Source organism: Spinacia oleracea, chromosome 6 (assembly GCF_020520425.1).
Source record: "Spinacia oleracea cultivar Varoflay chromosome 6, BTI_SOV_V1, whole genome shotgun sequence".
In the NCBI taxonomy this organism is placed as follows: Eukaryota; Viridiplantae; Streptophyta; class Magnoliopsida; order Caryophyllales; family Amaranthaceae; genus Spinacia; species Spinacia oleracea.
The window spans coordinates 128,173,730-128,193,266 of record NC_079492.1 but is presented as its reverse complement, the minus strand read 5'-3'; the positions used below and the strand labels follow the sequence as shown (position 1 = coordinate 128,193,266).

General features: G+C 37.1%; 2 protein-coding genes across 3 annotated transcripts; both read left to right on the top strand.

Annotated features, from left to right (window-relative positions):
* The first annotated feature begins 462 nt into the window (after positions 1–462).
* LOC110788266 (protein PHOSPHATE STARVATION RESPONSE 1) lies at positions 463–13,201 on the top strand. The gene is made up of 8 exons (XM_021992911.2): positions 463–715; positions 4,853–5,551; positions 5,673–5,880; positions 5,963–6,039; positions 6,180–6,219; positions 7,173–7,230; positions 8,786–8,855; positions 12,347–13,201. Exons 2-8 carry the CDS (start codon positions 4,898–4,900, stop codon positions 12,746–12,748), a joined length of 1,509 nt encoding a protein of 502 aa, XP_021848603.1. The 5' UTR covers positions 463–715; positions 4,853–4,897; the 3' UTR covers positions 12,749–13,201.
* Positions 13,202–13,999: 798 nt separating this feature from the next.
* On the top strand, positions 14,000–19,537 carry LOC110788272 (cellulose synthase A catalytic subunit 4 [UDP-forming]). 2 transcript variants are annotated; one of them, XM_021992921.2, is made up of 12 exons: positions 14,000–14,157; positions 14,741–14,939; positions 15,035–15,138; positions 15,244–15,316; positions 15,436–15,622; positions 16,201–16,813; positions 16,904–17,041; positions 17,135–17,260; positions 17,357–17,569; positions 17,665–18,183; positions 18,288–18,638; positions 18,810–19,537. In XM_021992921.2, exons 1-12 carry the CDS (start codon positions 14,116–14,118, stop codon positions 19,389–19,391), a joined length of 3,147 nt encoding a protein of 1,048 aa, XP_021848613.1. In that variant the 5' UTR covers positions 14,000–14,115; the 3' UTR covers positions 19,392–19,537. The 2 variants fall into 2 exon arrangements, with proteins under 2 accessions (XP_021848613.1, XP_021848610.1); XM_021992918.2 differs by having other exon boundaries at positions 14,011–14,157; positions 14,738–14,939.

Genomic DNA, 19,537 nt, shown 5'->3' with positions numbered 1-19,537 from the left:
TGGTCTTGACTAAGCTGCACCTTAGTTTGACTCTAGTTGCTTTAATTTCGTTTATTTTCATTTCACATTGTTGTACTTTTTTTTGAGGCTTTGCCCCCTTTTAACCCAAAAAAAAAAAAAAAAAAAAAAAATATTGAGCAAAAGTTGCTACTGAAACTTTAAATTTGGGAAAATATCCAATATCTAAATTCAGTTTAACTCCCATTTTATATTTTTATAGGAGAAGTGACAAGAGATTGTAAATTTAATCGTTTATAAGGTGATCGGATAAATCGAAAACACAAGGTTCGCACATATCCGATTTGACCATATGCAATGCAACCACAATGTGAATACACCAAATGGCCAAATTAGTTGTAGGGTGTTCATTCCCCAAGCCGTCGCTACCACTACGGCTCTACAAGTCACGATCCCTGGCACGAGTCGCACGCCCATGAGTAGCAAAACCAACCTAATAATCTAAGCAAAAGATTCTAAAGAGTCACACCCACGCGCAACAAAGACGCGTGGCTAAGTATGGGGGTTGGCCCTTTCAACATTGTTTATGGAAAGATCAGCCAATAAGCCAAAAACTAAGGCCAAAACCCACCCTCGACCGTTCACTTCTCGACGCCGGTGATCCATTACCACCCCAAATTCAACCTATTCTTCATTATTATTGCTATTTCGTCACCTTAATCTCGTCCATTTTTCTGGGGTTCCTTCCAATTGTAAGGTATGTTTTTCTAACCTATTTAATTTAATTTAATTATTTATGTATAATTTCATGTAGCTCAAATGAGCTAAAAATTTGGTTAAGAATATGATTTTTTTATTAAATTGATTTGATTTTCTCTAATTTAATGTGGGCAATGAGATATTATGCAATTTGATTGATCTGGATTTGTTTCGTCATCTGGGGTTTTGGGATTGAGCTTGTGTACGACTTTCTGGTGACCTCCGGTAAAGGATTTAGTAATTGTTCTGAGTTTTTTGTGAAATTTCTTTTACAAGACGAATTTACCTGATAGTTTGTTTTGATTATGCATGTTATTACTGATTTTGTGAATGTTTTAGGTTATGAGGAAGGATGTTTTTGTTATTTTGTGAGTTTTATTGTAAAAACCATTCCAGCTGAATGTGAACATAGATAGTGTTATGACGAAGGGTTTGCCAAGTTTGGTTGAGTGTTCCGAGCAATGAGCAAATGGAATATGGTGAAGTAATCACCATGTACGACGGTTAATTTGAGAACCTATAACTGTAACTTAGTGACATGACAACTTTGAAAGGGATTAACTTTGTGTCTTCGTGTTGTTGTCGCATTAGCTGGGAGCTTCAATAGCAGAAAGTTGCTTAGGAACTTGTCATTGGAACAACCCTGAAATATGAATCATCTTAACATTTCTTTTAGGTTATCTACTGCTTAATTTATGTCTGTTTATACTATAGAACAGATCCTGTTCGTTTATGTCCGTTTATGTCCGTTTATATAAAAAGGTTAGAGTTAGTTATTTTAGTAAGCAGACAATACCCTAATTTGGTTTCCAGTTTGTTGCTGTGCAATGATAGGTTGAAGTTCAAACTTCTGGAGTAAGTTCTATTTGACTATCCATGTAACAATCTAAATTCATAGAAGTATTGGTGTTAGGAGTTTTGTTCTACCTCTGTACTATACCCATCTAAAGTCATCCGTGTCAAGAAAATATGTTGCGATTATAAAAATACGCAAGTACTAATGCTAGCTATACCACGGAATGGAATAATAAAATAATAAAAAGGTAGTAGACCACGGTCATCCTAACATATCCATAGAGAGCTAAATCCCTTGTTGGATGACATAATTAGGAAAGGGAGTGGATGATGTTGCTCCATACCCATTCTCACCGTTGTTGTTCATTCCCTTCACATTTCTATTCCCAACCGCTTTTCAATAGTACAAGTGTGTTTATTCCAACCACAAAAATATAAAAATAAATAATGTGCTAATTCTTGTGTCTCCGTATTAGTTACACGGAAAAAAGAATGAAGTGTTGCATTTTGTTTTGTTTTCTTTAACTGTTGCTCCGTAATTTCAATTCTTACTACATGATCAAGCCTACATAGTATCATCGTATAACCAATACTTGTATATGCAGAAGTATTTTAGGTTGTCTAAACAAACTTGTCACATTTTTATGAATTAGTAACCGTTTACTTAATAAATGACGAAGATAGGATTAGCATAACACCTACTATAACGTTTTTTTTTTGTTAGATCATGTCATGGGAAATTAAGATGGGACAATGTAACAACTAATATCGAATGTAGTAAATGGAATATGGTGGAGTGATCACCGTGTACGGGTGTTAATTGGAGAACCTAGGACTGTAACTTAGAGACAACTGCTTTTCAATGGGGAAAAGGGATCCACTTTGTGTCTTTATGTTGTTGTCACATTATCTGGGAGTTTCAATAGCAGAAGAAGTTGGTTAAAAATTTGTAATTGGAACAGGCCTGAAATATGACTCATATTAACATTTTCTTTTGGATTATCTCCCGTGTAGTTTATGTCCATTTCTATAAAATCATTAGAGTTTCTCCTACGATAACCACCTCTTTATTAATATGACAGGAGTGAGATTTCTTACATGTGAACCTCCTTGGACTTTGTCGATTATTGGGTTTATTAGGGTTTGTTATTAATTTTTGTTGTTCTTCAGAGTTGAATAAATAAAAGATACTACAAATGAGGTTTTATGTTGAAATTCCCTCCCAAGCTAGTAGAAGGAAAAACCATTGATGTTGGAACACCTATGTGTTACAAAACTCACATCTCAAGAACTCTAATCTGGACTCTTAAGAGTGTTTGCAATCTCACCATGTTAAGCCATGTTTTACACCCCGTACATTACAACCCCTCGTCTCAAGACTACTATCTTAATAGTGTTTGCCAGCTCTCTTCATGGTGTACATGATAAATGACGCCATCTTTATATAGAGTTGGAATCCTACTCCTCCAAGTAGACAATATTCTAGACTTTTCCAGCTCTAAAATATTAGGAAACTTACATAAGATAAGAAACTAATATCCTCAACTAAGAGCTGTAATCTGTTTTTTTGCTGTTACACGTCGTCCGTTCTGCACTTTCTGCTAGTTGCTGATTTCTAAAAGTTTTTTCTTTATTACAAAATTGAAACTTAATAAGATTTTAAGTTACTAACTAATTATATCCTAAACTAATAAACTAATAGCTATTAAATTGAAAAGAGTCTCTTAGAATCTAATACACTAAGCGTTACATAATAAGCAAGCATATTTGCATGCCTACGTCCGTAAGCTGCCCGCAACACACAAGAGTGTCGACGCGTGATGTTCGCGACAGTCCCACGCTTAGTTTTAAAAGGCGCGAGGCGCACAGTCCCTGGAGCCTAGGAGCAAGGCGAACGGGTGCGCCTTTCTTAGGCAAAGCGCCCGATTTTTTAAATTTTTTTGTGGTATTTATTTTCTGTAAAAGTAACTCAAAATAGTATTACTTGCTGTCACGATGAGGTAAAATAGTAAAATTAAAAGCCTTTTTGAGGGAAAATAAACAAAGAGGGGACAAAAGAAGGTTCAAGTAACTTTTTAGTCACTAACTCGGCGCCACTCCTTGCATAAAACAGTTACTTTAAAATAGAAAAAGGAGGAGTTTACATGACATGTCGTTGAAAGAAACGACAAAAAAAAAGAGTAATTTGTGCTTTTATCTCTCCTCTTTTCAATATAGTAAATTCTAACTGTTAGGGAGGCATTAAAGTCACGTGGTTTTGGCCACCTTTTGGAAAAAAAAATTACTTGTCAACAATTGGAGCCTTATTATCATAAGGCTCTGCACCTTGAGCCTGGGAAAGGCGCTGCACCTTGAGCCTGGGAAAGGCGCATAAGGCGCTCGCTTTTCGTGACAGTCAGGCACCAGGACTTGTGCCTTGAGACTTGGTGGCCAAAGGCACGCCTTTTAAAACTCATTCCCACGTCACACCCGTGACTTCAAGTCACATCCAAAAAAAATTGGCCATACCTATGATCCTTCACCACAACTTAAATCGTAATTCGGACCTACCTCGTATCTCCCGGGCCTACATCGGCATTGGGCTTGCAAACCAACTTAAATATTGAAAGTTTTGTTCACCATTTCTCTTTAGTGCTGTAAATGTAATAATGTTATGTGTTATGTGTCTGAATTAGTTCAAAGAGAGAAATAGAGTTATAGAGGCATGACATAATAATAATAAAATAAACCCAACTCTGTAATCTTTTTATTATTATTTTCAACTGAAGATTCTTGGATTGAATTTCGCTTGATTGTATACGGCTTTCGTTGCTTCTAAGCCAGGGAATTGCCTAACACACAAACTCAAATTTTGTTGTTCACCTTTCCTTTAAGTGCTCCTTTAGTACTGTTATGTGTTTGACTTATAAAATGATACTAGTGTATAGTATTGCATTCATCAAGTATATGGCACAGTGACCACAAGTTAGAAATGACATTTCTTGTATCATGCTGTGACTATCTCATTATGAGTCTCCTTTCAGATCTCTCGCGTGCTGTTCAATTTTACTTTATTTGTTAGCCTTTCTTTATGCCTACTATTTTGATTTGTCCTAAAAATGGAGTTTCATCTTTACAAAATCATGTCTTTTCCATGCCAAGAACTGTTTATATGCATGTAAATCAATATTATCTGAACTTCTAAAGTTTTGGTGTTTATGGTCGTATTGGTCAATTTCTCCAATACTGCAGAGAATGTTTGTGTTCACTTGTGATTAAACCATTTAGTATTAACATTCCAGCATTCTCTCCCTGGCCTTTATTTTATTCTCTCTGAACGGGTGCAGTCTTTTTTTTACAGGGGCTAAAACTGGAAGGATATCCCAGAATTTTTTAAAGGCCAAATATGGATGGACACCCTGCTATATCCTTTCAGAGATCTGCTCCAAGACAATTGGGTGCCTCTGGAGCTCTGTCTTCATCCTTGCCAGTCCTTCCCAACACCTTGGAAGAGAAGTATCCTAAATTGCCCGACTCCCAGCAGGTGTCCATGGAAAGAGAGCTTGTTACTGATCCTTTGGTCTTTCATTCAAATACATTGTCATCCAGCAGTAAAATTGCTGGTCATATATTCTCATCTTCATCAGGATACTCTACGGATGTTCATTTCTCTTCTAACTCCCATGAAAAATATTCAAGTAACTGTCCATATATTTCTCCACCTGCTAGCAACGGATCATCATTGGGTTTAGTGCCTTCTGTTCACACAGAACTTATTCATTCATCGGCTTCTAGTAATTATACTAGAGGACACAACAACCTCTCGTGGTGCTCAGATTCAGGACCAAGTTTCCCTGATTTCCCCTCCCACACCTCCATGCCGAATGGTCACATCCAGGAAAATGGTGATTGTGGCAGTAATCTTGTAACACATGAAGACCTTGTCAAGCGAAATGATTGGCAAGAATGGGCAGATCAGCTAATCACTGATGACGAATCTTTAAGTTCTAATTGGAGTGAGCTGCTTATTGATACCAGTGCTGCTGACCATGGCATGAAGGTTGGTATCCTGTATAAGATTTTCCGGTCCTTTATTTTTTGCTTATGAACTATTTCTACAAAAGAAAGCTGGTTTATTTGCATTAGTGTTTGTTAATCACTGGCCGTAACTGTGTCTTTAGATGTCAAACCAACTAGTTAATTCGACCTCAAATTTGTTGTTGCACCCAACGCAAAGTCAGCAGCAGCTTTCTGCATCTTCGGCAGAAGCAGCTGCAGTTGCTGGCCCATCTTCTGCAGCTAGTGCCTCATCCAAGGCACGGATGCGCTGGACACCAGAACTTCATGAAGCCTTTGTGGAAGCAGTCAGTAAACTGGGTGGCAGTGAAAGTCAGTCTCTTTAATGCAATTATTTTCCTTTTTTATGCAACGGATTCAGCATCTTATTTAATATAAGCACTTTGACCTGTAGGAGCTACTCCTAAAGGTGTTTTGAAGCTGATGAAGGTTGAAGGCTTAACCATCTATCACGTAAAAAGCCACCTGCAGGCATGTAGGACAGTTGTCCTTTTATTCCGAGATCAGTTCTTTCGTCTGCTATTCTCTATTTGTGGTTTCAAATGCTATCATAGTCCAATTTCTTTTCTCTATACCCTCCTATTTACTCCTTCACATAAATCCATATGCAGAAATATAGAACAGCTCGATACAGGCCAGAGCCCTCTGAAGGTGTGTCCTAGACTCCTAGAATCTCTTCTAGCTCCCCCTTCCTGGAACACTCTTGTTGTTGTTCTCCCACTTTTCTATTGAATGGAGCTACTGAATTGATTATGTAGATTATTTTTGACTGTGAAAGGTGGAATAAGCAGGGGAGGAAGGGGAGCATTACTGACTTTTTTTTAACCTTATCTTAAGTTTCCTAGTTTTGTAGCATATAGTTTTGCATAAAGAATTTGATCTACTGAGTGGCACTTACTTTGGAAAAGAGGGTCTGCTTGAAATATGAAAGATTTGTGCTTTTCAAGTTTGTTTGTTAGTACTACCTCCGTTTCAAAATGCTTGCATCATTTCTTTTTTTCACGTATTCCAAGTTCCAACACGCTTCTTTAGACATTAATATCTCTAATTGCATATAAGTAAAAATTATAAAAAGTTGACATTTGGAATCCTCGCATAGTCGCATTGATACAAATTTAACAAGATCTCACTTGACTATGTTTTTTCTTACATAATGGTGATTTTGTTTTTGTCAAAGTTGGTTGATAAATAGTGCCCAAATGAGAACCGATGCAAATATTGCGAAACGGAGGTAGTGATATTTTTTTTGGGATCAGTTTAAGTGTTTCTGGATAGTGGAAATGATGGGTTTTGTTATCATATGAAATAAAGAGTTTTATTTTTAGGACTTAGCTGTGTTTAGAAAGTTAGAAGTCAGACACACGACTTTTTCATGGTCCAGTGTCTCTGGCATATCCTTCAAAGGGGGGTTTACATAGAAATGATATCTTCTAGCAAATAGCAATCTGAGTACCGTTTTCTGCTTTTATGTTTCTGAACCAATTCTGCATGAATTTTGGTCATGATGCCATTATATTAACCTCTGGTCCCTTAGCATTCTTTCATTCTTAAACTCTCAGCCTAGGTGCTCACTGAGTATGTGGGGTTCTGTCATCTGTTTGCAGGATCGTCTGAGAATTTGTCAACTCCTCTTGCGGACTTGTCATCCCTAGACTTGAAAGCGTAAGTTGTATTCATTTTATCCTTCTACATGTGTCTCTTTACTTGTCTTCCTGCTGGTGACAATGTTGTTTTTTAAACATATTTGTTGCAAAGTATGTTTTGACTTTTTCTATATTTGGTATTAAAAAAAGCCAAAGAATGGTTGGTACAGCAAATTTAACTGATCTATCAATATGAAGCAATTTTTGTTCCTTTTGTATGTGATATCTTGTATGAATGTATGATTGTTTAAAGCAATTTTTGTTTAAAACTGGGGAACTTGGCATGTCTTTGGAGATGATAAGATGTACATAGCTGGTTCTATTAGTGGATTATTATCTTAATTGTGCCTTCTGGTATTGGTTTGTCACTCTCTCAGATGACAGATTAGTAGTGGATATGGTTCTTGTATGATGAACGTGCAATTCAAGATTTTGAAAGTAGGTTCACTACCTCACAATTGGAAATTTGTGTGGGAAAGTAACCGTATTATCTAAGTTAATTTTTTAAAGAAAAACCGGATAGCAGAATCTTCCCTGATTGATGAATTAAGGCTCCTTTCAGCCAATGTTGACATTAGGTCAACTGCCACTGCTCCTGCAAACTGGAAAGATTGCTCAATTCCCCTATTGTTGTAAGACTTGTAACAACACTGTATTAACTCAGGACATATGCTGTAATGTGACTATCATAACCACTTGCCTTTGTGCTGTATGAAAACAAGAATGCCAAAGAACCCATTCAAGTCATGGAAAAAAATGTCACTTAACATCACATCGTTTGAAATTGCTATATTGTCTCCAATACATTTCCTGCATGAAAAATAAGAAAATGTTAAAATTTGCTTCCAAAATCTTTCTCTAACTAATTCAACATAACTTCTTTTGTTTTAATTTGAAAGAAATCATCATATTAACTTCATATTAAAAATTTATAGATCTAAAAATTCTTTATTCTGGGAGTATGGTTACCCACAAATGGGACCTTGATGTCTGTATAGGATGAGTGTATCGTTTAGGGACTTAAGTAATATGAATGCCTCTTGACTTACGGGAAAAATTGGGATGCAATCATAGGAGGTAAGGTGGTTTACATGGATCAAAGCAACATAGGATGAGTGAAGAGCAATATGAGGTATTCATAATATTTTGTGATTCATGGCCTTTGGTCCATATTGTGATCATAGAACTTTTGAGTTGAGCTTTAAAGCATTCCTTAGCGACTTATGAGAGTTCCAGTGAACAAGGTTAACCTTGAAGAGCTCTATCTTATTTCATAGTCATTGTCGAAAGGAAAGTGGAAACTCATTTGAAAATGGAATTTGGGATATGTCTTTCCAAAGAATGGCTATGTGCTTCATTTGATTAGTTATGGAAAGACACCTGAGTTGTTGAGTGGCAGAAGCTAAACATGGGAAGAGGTTTCTAAGATAAAAGATACGATGATTTTGATAATTAACAATGCTTTGTTGAGTTAATTTTGTGAAAATTAATCCTGCTTCTACCTTTAATTGTTTTTTCTGTTGTCGTTTTCTGACTGTGGATCAAGTTTCATACCGTGTTTGGTGTCACAACAGGGGTATGGATCTCACAGAAGCATTAAGGCTACAGATGGAAGTTCAGAAGCGCTTGCATGAGCAACTCGAGGTATAGTATTGCCTCAATGTCTTGGTGTTTTTTGTATAATTTTTTAATTTTTTACTTTATGATATGGATTATGTAATACTTCCTTTGTTTTTATTTAGATGATACACTTCATTTTGGCACAAGAATTAAGGAGTGAAAAAGAAAGTCCAAAGACAATAATGCCCCTAATATACCTACCTAAAATACTCACTTTTAAAAAGTAATGTGGGATAAGGGTATAATTGAAATAGCATCTTACAAAACATTCCCAAAAGAGAAACATGTCAACTGAAAAAACATCCCAAAAGGAAAAAATGTCAACTAAAACAAAACGGAGGAAGTATCTAATTGGAAATTGACACTATCAGTCCCAACTATTAGAGGTCTTCTGTAAACAGTCTCAACATTCGATTTAAGGGGGTCCTAACGAAAGGGGGTTTCTTCTCTTATCGAACCTAATAAAACCGGTTTAGCAGGTAAACATGGCAAATATCAGCATCTCATTGGCTCTTAGCATTTTTTTGTTTTACTTTAGTAAAAGCTCCAACCCCTCTTCCTTTCTCCATCCTCTTCATTTATCCACTGAGCCAAGACAGGCCGTTACGACCCCACCAGTCCACCCTCACCCCATCAACTAAGCCACCACAGCCTCACCCTTTCTTGCCCCAACCCACCCAACTGCACCTTCCCTTCCCAGAATAATCCCAAACTTTCTACCTGCATCCAGTCATCCCTTTTGTCGCCCACATTTCTCCGCCATTGCCCTAAACCAAAATCCGACCTATTTCTCAATTCTCTCTCTGGAAAAACAAAGGAAACTAATGTACAAAAAGCTTAGATTACTTTAGCTCTATAGTCACAAACGAGAGAGAAAGAAGGTTGAATAGATTGGTGGTCAGTGGTGGGCGCCATAGAAAAAAAGTCACGGATGCAGTCACGTTCGTGATGTCTCGGAAACCGCTTGTAACGGATAAATAGAACGGATCGCGCCTAATGCGGTGTGAATTTTTTCTAAAAGTTCACATTAGCAGGTTTAAGCATTGTACTTTTAAGTTTAAAAGTATTATTTCAACTCGATGCAACTAAATCGTAATATGAGTGGGTAACATATTTTGCGAACAAATAATCACTCAAGTATCATATTTCATAAACTACATAGTAATTACTAAAATATTTTTTGCCAATTTGTACAAAAGAATGGTAACATACAAAAAAGTGTTTTACCACGGTGAGTCACCGTTATGTAACGCGGTTTTACGGAACGGAAAATCTAAAATCCGGCACATAACAACCGTTACGTAATGGAACGACCGAGTTTAATTCCATGGTGGGCACCGTTGATTGAGTTGACGCTGGGTGATTGGTAAAGGAGGAAGGGAGGGGAAGTGAAGAGGAAAATAGTAAAAGGTGCGTGGCGGTAGAGATGAAGAGATTGGTGATGGGGAAGTTGAAAATGAGTAAGATCATAATGAATTGAGTATGATATGAAGTATAATTATTAATAATTCACAATTTTTTTTTGGGTATGTTTGGGAAAAAATGAGGCTGAATGATGTGCCATTTAGAAGGATTGAAGAGTGGAGACGGATGGAGTCGTGATGGGTAGGGGAAGGCCAAAGCAAACATGCAAGAGGGTGATCGGGAGTGCTATGAGTTTACCGGGATTGAGGAAAAATGGCGTTAGATAGGGCGAAATGGAGGGAGATAATACATGCCGACAACTCAACAAGACTTCTTTTCCCTCTCTCTCTAGTTTCTATTTTATTTGCAAACTTCTCTCGTTTTCATATTTTTATTTTTATTATTTTTTCAAAATATATTTTGCCTCTTCATGTTTTCGTGTTACCTCTTTTTCATGCCTCGTGTTTACTCTCTTTAACATAACCTTTTATTTCTCTTACTTCACGTTCAAGTCGACGGTTCCTTATGACGGTTCATGTTAGCCGACCCCAATCATTTTGGTACTAAGGCTTGGTTGTTGTTGGACATGTTGGAAAAGATCAGTGGGAATTACTCAATTACGGGAAATTGAAGGGAGGGGGGATGGAGAGAGAAAGTGAGAGAAGGCAGAAGGGGAATTGGAAAAAGTAAATGGAGAAAAGTTAAAACAAAAAAAAAAATCAATTAACCTGTTCTGCAGGTTGTAAATTACAAAGCCTGCTTAGAGTTGACATCTTTAAAAGTTAGAACTGCTCCTAGTTAATCGAAAGTTGGGACCTTTTATAGAAGATCGTCCATAGTAGGGGTTGATAGTGTCAATTGTTCTTATCTAATAAAAATAAAAAGAAAATAGATTATTTGCAGAGTTTGCTTATATAAGAAGAGTCAGATGCTGTTGAATCAGTTTATTAACTCTGTCAAATTCTTGCTTCACTACAACAACAACAACAACCACCAAGCCTTAGTCCCAAATCGGCTATGCTGTTATAAGGAACCGTCAGCGGACATGAAATAAGAGAGAGAAAAGAAAATAAAAAGGTGACGTTAAAGAGAGTAGACACGAGGCACGAAAAAAAAGGGAACAAGAAAACAAGATAGGTCGAATTAAAAAAAGAGGGGAAAAAATGTTTTGAAAGAAATAATGGAAAATGCGAGAAGTTTGCTAAGAAAATAGAAGAAAGAGAAAGAGGTGGAAAGTTTGCTCAATCTTGTATAAAAATGTCCATGAGGTTTGTGCTTTATACCTTCTTTGGTGACAGAAGAAGGGGCTATTGTATCAATAGTTTTTTGCTTGGATGTTATATGAATGATGAACTTTTAGTCTTTTAGACAATAGATACCGGTGTTATATTAATGGTGAAATTTAGAAAATAGATACCGGTATATATTAATGGTAAAATTTAGATAATAGATACCGTGTTATATACTCACATTAATGATGAACTTTAGACAATAGAATGATTCCCTATTAGCATTTGCCTCTCTTCCAAGTCCTTTCATATTATTTTAGGAATAGAATAACCACATTTTAGATAGTAAGAAATCCAAGAAGGGCAAGAACATCATTAGACCTTAATACTTGTGATTGTTGTCATGCTTTTAAATAAGCCAGATCTTTGGAGAGTCTATCCCCACGACTTCAATCCAGCGTATAAAAAAAGACCGTGCTGCAAACTTTTATAGCAAAGCAAGTATGTTTCCATACAGGCTGTGATTTAGTATGTATGTGATTGCTGATCATCACAGTCCAACATTAATTGCATTAAAGGACATCTTAAAACAGTTCGTGTGAAAGTGCATTTAAAAGATGGATGAAATACAGGGATGCTTGGATTATTCGCTAGCTTTTGATCATTGTGAACCTTTGGTCTCCGAGGAAGACATTAAAAACAAAGAATAAAAATTCTTTTGAATAGCTTTAGAGATACAATTGTCGGCGTGGTATGAATTCTTGTTCCTTCTTTGATTTACCGCTCTCTGTGCTTGCATAAATGCTTTTTATAAGGTCATAGAATGTGTTTCAGTTGGTGGTGGTATATGGATCTGTCATATATATTGCCATTTGTTTGCAGATTCAAAGAAATCTACAGCTGCGGATAGAAGAGCAAGGGAGATACCTCCAGAAGATGCTGGAGAAGCAGTCCAAATCTAGTGCTGACAAGCTCAAGATTGGTTCTTTGACAGTGGAAGAGTCTCCATCGCAGACATCATCACCAATAACTGGGCAAGGAGAAAAAGGTCCAGAGGGTGCATCTTTTCAAGATCAAAATGACACTGGTAAGTCAACTGATGCTCCCTCAACTCCTGGTGACACTTCTGAGAAATCGGGAAGGGGAGAAGAAAAGGCACCCAGAACCATAATTGTTGAGCATCAAAACCCTTATGATAAAGAATTGTCGGATCTGCAACCATCAAAACGCAGTAAAAGGACCGAGCCAACTTTATCAGCATCTTCAAAACCCCCCGAAGACTGAAAAAACCATATCACCATTGCAGGAAATCGGTGTCTTCTGTTCGATCTTAATCTTATGTAGTGTGGTAACACGAGTTATAGTAGTAACTCTTCATTGACTTCAGTACCACTGAATACTGATGGAGTAAGATGGGAATATGCAGACGTTCCTTTCCCTAATCTACTTGGAAATTCCATCTAGATAAAAGGAAATGTGGGCAGTAGTTTTCTGTATTTTAGTTGATCATGGCACCTGATGGCTCATTTATATTTCTGAGCCTGTAATTTATACTGTCAAAGTAAATACTGAGTAATGCAGTTCAGGTGTCACCTAGCTGTTTTCTTTTGGTTTACTAGAGATTATTATTATTATTATTATATAGTAATAAAGCCGTAGCACCATATAAACAAGTTCTACGTTCCCCTGTACAGTGATTATGTTTCCCATGGAAATGAATGAGATGACTTTTTGACAGATGGTTATTGTGCTTTAATTAGTTTTCAGTATTTGGTAACAGCTCCGCGGTCTCGGCATTCTGCCACAACAACAAATAACGAGTGAAAGTAGTAGTAGTTATACTTGATCATTCTATCTTAACTTTCTACATTTACTGTCAACGAGTTTGTTGTACGATCAATGTCATCCGCCAAGTAATTTCTCCTTTTGTTAATTGTCAACAAGTGAATCTTGTTTGCTTAGATAAAGTTGATGTGGGAGGGAACCTATGGGCTAAATATGGATATTTGACCCGGTTTTTGATATAGGGTTAGTTATAACAATGGCATAACTTCCATCTTTCCCCACCCGAACCACCAGTTGACCCGTCACCACCACCCGAACCACCAGTTGACCTTCATTGACCACCGAAAGCACGCGAATTTGATTGGGAACAAGACTCACCGGGTTGTTGTGTTTCCGACGACAAGGCAGGGTGGTTGCCCTTGGAATCCGCCGGTGCTTTGGGACAAAAACCAAGGAGAAGTCAGAAGTGGAGCACATAATAATAAGTACTTGTACTTTAATGAGGAAAAAGTGATATAGAAAACGGAGGTTAGAACAAAAAGGGAAGAGTTTGGAAAATGGCGCCAACCTTTGGACATACTTTGAGCCTAAGTTATGAATAGCAAGCAAGCCTCTCTAATAGTATTTGTTATTTCAGAAACAAACTCACTCATCTAACTTCTCTTTGAATCAAACCAACGACCTCCCAACTATCAGTTTGGTAGAAAATTACACTCCATCTTCCTTAGCTTTCTATACTTCACTTGTTATTTTCCATTAGATATCATCACTTTCACCTTCTTTAAAGCCCATCATCTCTTCCTCCTTTCCCCCCTCACCACCTCTTCTCCATCCACTGCTCCGCCTTTGCCGTGGTCTCTTTTGCCATGGCTGGCCTCATTTCTGGTCCTTTCTCTGGCACCGATGAGGTATTAACCTCCCTTTTCGTCTCTTCTTTGGTATCCTTTCGAGTTTTTATTTTTTGGTTTAAAAAACTTTAAACTTTGGCCAAGAACAATCCCTTTTATGTATGACTCTTCAAAATTTTGATATGGTTTTCACCCAATTGAAATTATAACTTTTAGCTGCAACAATTCATTCAAAAGTTTAGAATCAATATTTTGCAAATATGGGAAGTGATTTTGGCATTCCCGTTATGAGAGCCAAGTTTCTTGTGCTCTACTTGGAAGGAGGTGTACCGCAATTAATTTCCAGCAAATATTGATAGTTGGATAAAAGTTACCAATTGTTTCAAACGGTTCAAAAACTACCTTAAGCGCGTTATAATCCATATCAGCAATTTAATCTAGGAGTTAATTTCGTGTAGTGGTGGTACATACAAATGTAACCACCATATGAATCTAATAAGGTGTCTAGAGATTGGTAAAATGTCATTTTACCTAATCTCAAGTACTCATAACCAGGAAAAATGTTATTAACATTGATATTTGTTGATCATTACCTTCAACTAAGATCTTACAATAGTTATATATTGTTTATTTTTGATAGCAGAATCATCCTCCAACCCGGCAATCAGGAGGAAGAATATGCAGGGTTTGTGGTGATGGTGTAGAAATAAAACAAGACGGAGAACCTTTTGTAGCATGTCATGAATGTAGGTTTCCTGTCTGCAGGCCCTGCTATGAGTATGAAAGAAGTGAAGGCACTCAATGCTGTCCTCAGTGTAACACTCGCTATAAGCGTCACAGAGGTTACTTTAACCAATCTTCTTCTTAGTCATTTAATCTTGGCTTGATCATAAGAGGATTATGTTAAATCGGACTTTGGTTTAATTTTATGTATTAGGCTCCCCAAGAGTCGAAGGTGATGAGGAAGAAAGTTTTGATGTTGATGACTTAGATGATGAGTTTGAGAATAAGATTAACCAACACCATCCTACCATTCAATCTGTGAGTTAAACTTTGTAAACAAATATCATTGAGTATTTTAATTCCTATATGTACATGATTAATGGAATATACTGTACTAATCAAATGGAAGCTATTTTTTTGTAGGAAAATGGGGAGTATAATAAACAGCATTGGCAAGCTAATGGCCATCCTTTTTCTAGTTCTGTTGCTGGAAGTGGTAAAGAGCTTCGGTTTTTCCTGTTTCTTGTATAAGCAAAGCACTCTGATCATCCATAGATTTTCTTGTGCTGTTTCTAATAAAACATTTTGTTTTATGGTGGTTGATTTGTGTTACAGTTACTGGAAAGGATTTTGATGGAGAAAAGGAGGTGAATGGAAAGGATTTTGAAGGAGAAAAGGAGATTTATGGTAACAGTGATGAATGGAAAGAGAGAGTAGAGAAGTGGAAAATCAGGCAAGAAAAGAAAGGTTTAGTTAGCACCCATGAAGCCGAAAATGATCAGGCTGAAGAAGATGATTTCCTGTAAGCAGTACTAGTTTTACTCTTGAACTTTTCTTCTTCTTTTGAATTCTTGCTTTATTAATACGCGAATTCATCTTAGGATCATCACTACTGACTGCAAGCCTTTTGTTCCTTATGTTTCACAATTTACAGCACATTTATAGTATGCTAAGGGTGTTAAACAAAGCTAATAATTTGAATACTTGTAAAAATTTGCATTCAGCTATAACTTGGACCTGACAGTTTTCATCAGGGATAAAATAGAATTAATTATAATGGACCATGGTAATTTACTCAGCAGTCAGACTTAATCTACCGAGAAATTTGTGTTAATTTGTCATAGCTTGAACTCTAGCAAATTATTTGATCATCAGAAATAATTATTTGTCAGTTTGCACATCTAAACTTAAGCAATTCATCCATTTTTCAGCATCTGAACTTCTGTACTGATTAATGTGATTTGTACTGTTAAATCTGTAAAATTGTGACAGACAACGGGAAAACATAAAAGATACATCACTAACTTGCATTTGTTACTATCATCATTACTGTCTAGTTGTATAACAAGAAATAAGCATTAACAAGTTTCCATTTCCCAGGATTGCTGAAGCAAGACAACCACTATGGAGAAAAATCCCTATCTCATCTAGCAGAATCAACCCTTACAGGATTGTAATAATCTTGCGGCTTGTTATTCTTGGCTTTTTCCTCAGGTTCCGAATATTAACTCCAGCAGAAGATGCCTACCCTTTGTGGCTCATCTCTGTTATTTGTGAGACTTGGTTTGCTTTTTCTTGGATACTTGATCAGTTCCCCAAATGGTTTCCTATCAACCGAGAAACTTACTTAGACCGGCTTTCATTGAGATTTGAACGTGAGGGAGAGCCTAACCGTTTAGCCCCGGTTGATTTCTTTGTCAGTACAGTGGACCCTCTTAAAGAGCCACCCATCATTACTGCAAACACTGTGCTATCCATCTTGTCTGTTGATTATCCAGTTGAAAAAGTCAGCTGCTATGTATCAGATGATGGTGCTTCAATGCTTCTGTTTGACACACTGTCTGAAACTTCTGAGTTTGCGAGGAGGTGGGTCCCCTTTTGTAAGAAGTATAGCATAGAGCCTAGGGCTCCTGAGTTTTACTTCTCTCAGAAAATGGATTATTTGAAGGATAAGGTTCAAGCTACATTTGTCAAGGATCGGAGAGCCATGAAAGTAAGCAAGCAAGAAACACTATAATTTTTCTTGTATTTTTTGCTGTAAAGAAGCCTTGACAAATTTTAGTTTTATTTTATTGATTAATAGAGAGAATATGAAGAGTTCAAAATCAGACTTAACGCATTAGTGGCAAAAGCAGTAAAAAAACCAGAAGAAGGGTGGGTTATGCAAGATGGAAATCCATGGCCAGGGAATAACACACGTGATCATCCTGGGATGATTCAGGTTTAGTAATTTGCTCATATATATTCTAAGATTTTTGTAAATAAATTATGTTATGTTGTGTAAGTGCGTACTAAGAACCATGCATGTGTTCAGGTTTATCTAGGAAGTGAGGGAGCACTAGATGTGGAAGGTAAGGAGTTGCCGAAGCTAGTTTATGTCTCACGTGAGAAAAGACCTGGATACAATCACCACAAGAAAGCCGGTGCTATGAATGCAATGGTTAGATCCTTCAATTTTCAATATGAAACATTTTCACAGTAATTTGCAATCAACTGAACTAACCTGCTTGCAATATTATCTGCTGTTGGTTTACAGGTTCGTGTTTCAGCAGTACTTACAAATGCACCATTCATATTGAATCTTGATTGTGATCACTATGTCAATAATAGTAAGGCTGTAAGAGAAGCTATGTGCTTCTTAATGGATCCTCAGTTTGGAAAGAAGCTATGTTATGTCCAGTTTCCTCAGAGGTTTGATGGTATTGACAGACATGATAGATATGCTAATCGGAATATTGTGTTTTTCGATGTAAGTTCAACTTGTTATTCAAGGAAAATACAACAACGTAACTATATATATCCTGAACTGTTGTAAAAGCCTTACTCTTTTTTTCTGTGGTGCAGATTAATATGAGAGGGTTAGATGGGATTCAAGGGCCAGTTTATGTAGGAACAGGATGTGTATTTAACAGACAGGCATTATATGGATATGACCCTCCAGCATCAGAAAAGAAGTCGAAGATGACATGTGACTGTTTTCCTTCATGGTGCTGCTGTTGCTGTGGTAGGAGGAAAAAGGCCAAATCAAAGAATAAGAAAGGAATTAAAAGCTTGCTGAGTAGGTTATACAGCAAGAAGAAGAAGACGATTATGGGGAAGAAGTACACGAGAAAGGCATCCACGCCTATCTTTGATCTGGAGGACATTGAAGAAGGACTTGAAGGGTATGAAGAATTGGAGAAATCATCCCTCATGTCTCAAAAGAACTTTGAGAAAAGGTTTGGTCAATCACCAGTTTTCATTACTTCTACACTTATGGAAGATGGAGGTCTTCCTGAGGGAACAAACTCTACTGTTTTGATTAAGGAAGCCATTCATGTTATTAGCTGTGGGTATGAAGAAAAGACTGACTGGGGAAAAGAGGTAAATTAAACACACAGTCACTTATTTATAATCTGGTGAATGTTATACTACATGTTAACATAAGATCTGAAATTACTGGTGATTTTTTGTCTGCTGGTTTGCAGATTGGATGGATTTATGGGTCGATAACAGAAGATATTTTAACCGGTTTCAAGATGCACTGCAGAGGATGGAAATCAGTGTACTGCATGCCAAAGAGACCAGCTTTTAAGGGATCTGCACCGATCAATCTGTCAGATCGGTTGCACCAAGTTCTGAGGTGGGCTTTAGGATCAGTTGAAATATTCCTAAGCCGACATTGTCCTTTGTGGTATGCATGGGGAGGAAAGCTCAAGTTACTAGAGAGGCTTGCTTATATTAACACCATTGTTTACCCTTTTACCTCTATTCCTCTGCTTGCTTATTGTACCATACCAGCAGTCTGTCTTCTTACAGGGAAATTCATCATTCCAACAGTAAGTATTCTTCACCATTGGATGATCATACAAAGGCTCCGTTCTATTGGACTTATTTTGTCTGAACTTATCTGAACTTATTTTGTCTGAAATAAGTCGAACAAAACAGACCAATACTCCACATGAAGTGTCTTTTATGACTGATGGTTGTTCCTGTGTTTTTCCTTACAGCTGACAAACTTGGCAAGTGTATGGTTCTTGGCTCTATTTCTGTCCATCATAATAACGGGAGTCCTCGAGTTAAGGTGGAGTGAAGTGAGCATAGAAGACTGGTGGAGAAACGAGCAATTTTGGGTGATCGGTGGTGTATCAGCTCACTTGTTTGCAGTATTCCAAGGCCTGCTAAAGGTACTAGCAGGGGTAGACACCAACTTTACAGTGACTACAAAAGCAGCTGAAGATCTCGAGTTTGGAGAACTGTACCTTTTCAAATGGACTACACTATTGATCCCACCTACCACCTTGATCATACTCAACATGGTTGGTGTTGTAGCTGGTGTATCTGATGCCATTAACAAAGGGAACAACTCGTGGGGCCCGTTATTCGGAAAGCTATTCTTCTCCTTTTGGGTGATTGTTCATTTATATCCTTTCCTGAAAGGTTTGATGGGAAGACAAAACAGGACACCAACTATTGTGGTGTTATGGTCTGTTCTTCTTGCATCAATCTTCTCCCTATTGTGGGTTAGGATTGATCCTTTCTTGCCTAAGCAAACGGGGCCAATTCTCAAACAATGTGGCGTAGAGTGTTAGCCAAGTCATGCTCCTTAATTTGCTACCTGTTTTTACTTTTTACTTATACACACTGCAAGAAAATTATATCTGTTTTTTGTATCAAACTACAGTTATATTTTTTGGTTATCCTGATAAAAGAGCTAGAACAATTCTTTTCTACTTAA

Coding starts and splice junctions, on each gene's coding strand:
- LOC110788272 (XM_021992918.2), top strand. CDS start 14,116: ATGGCTGGCCTCATTTCTGGTCCTTTCTCTGGCACCGATGAG. Junction 14,940..15,034: donor TCGCTATAAGCGTCACAGAG/GTTACTTTAACC, acceptor TTTATGTATTAG/GCTCCCCAAGAGTCGAAGGT. Junction 15,623..16,200: donor GCTGAAGAAGATGATTTCCT/GTAAGCAGTACT, acceptor TCCATTTCCCAG/GATTGCTGAAGCAAGACAAC.
- LOC110788266 (XM_021992911.2), top strand. CDS start 4,898: ATGGATGGACACCCTGCTATATCCTTTCAGAGATCTGCTCCAAGACAA. Junction 6,040..6,179: donor ACGTAAAAAGCCACCTGCAG/GCATGTAGGACA, acceptor ATCCATATGCAG/AAATATAGAACAGCTCGATA. Junction 6,220..7,172: donor CAGGCCAGAGCCCTCTGAAG/GTGTGTCCTAGA, acceptor ATCTGTTTGCAG/GATCGTCTGAGAATTTGTCA.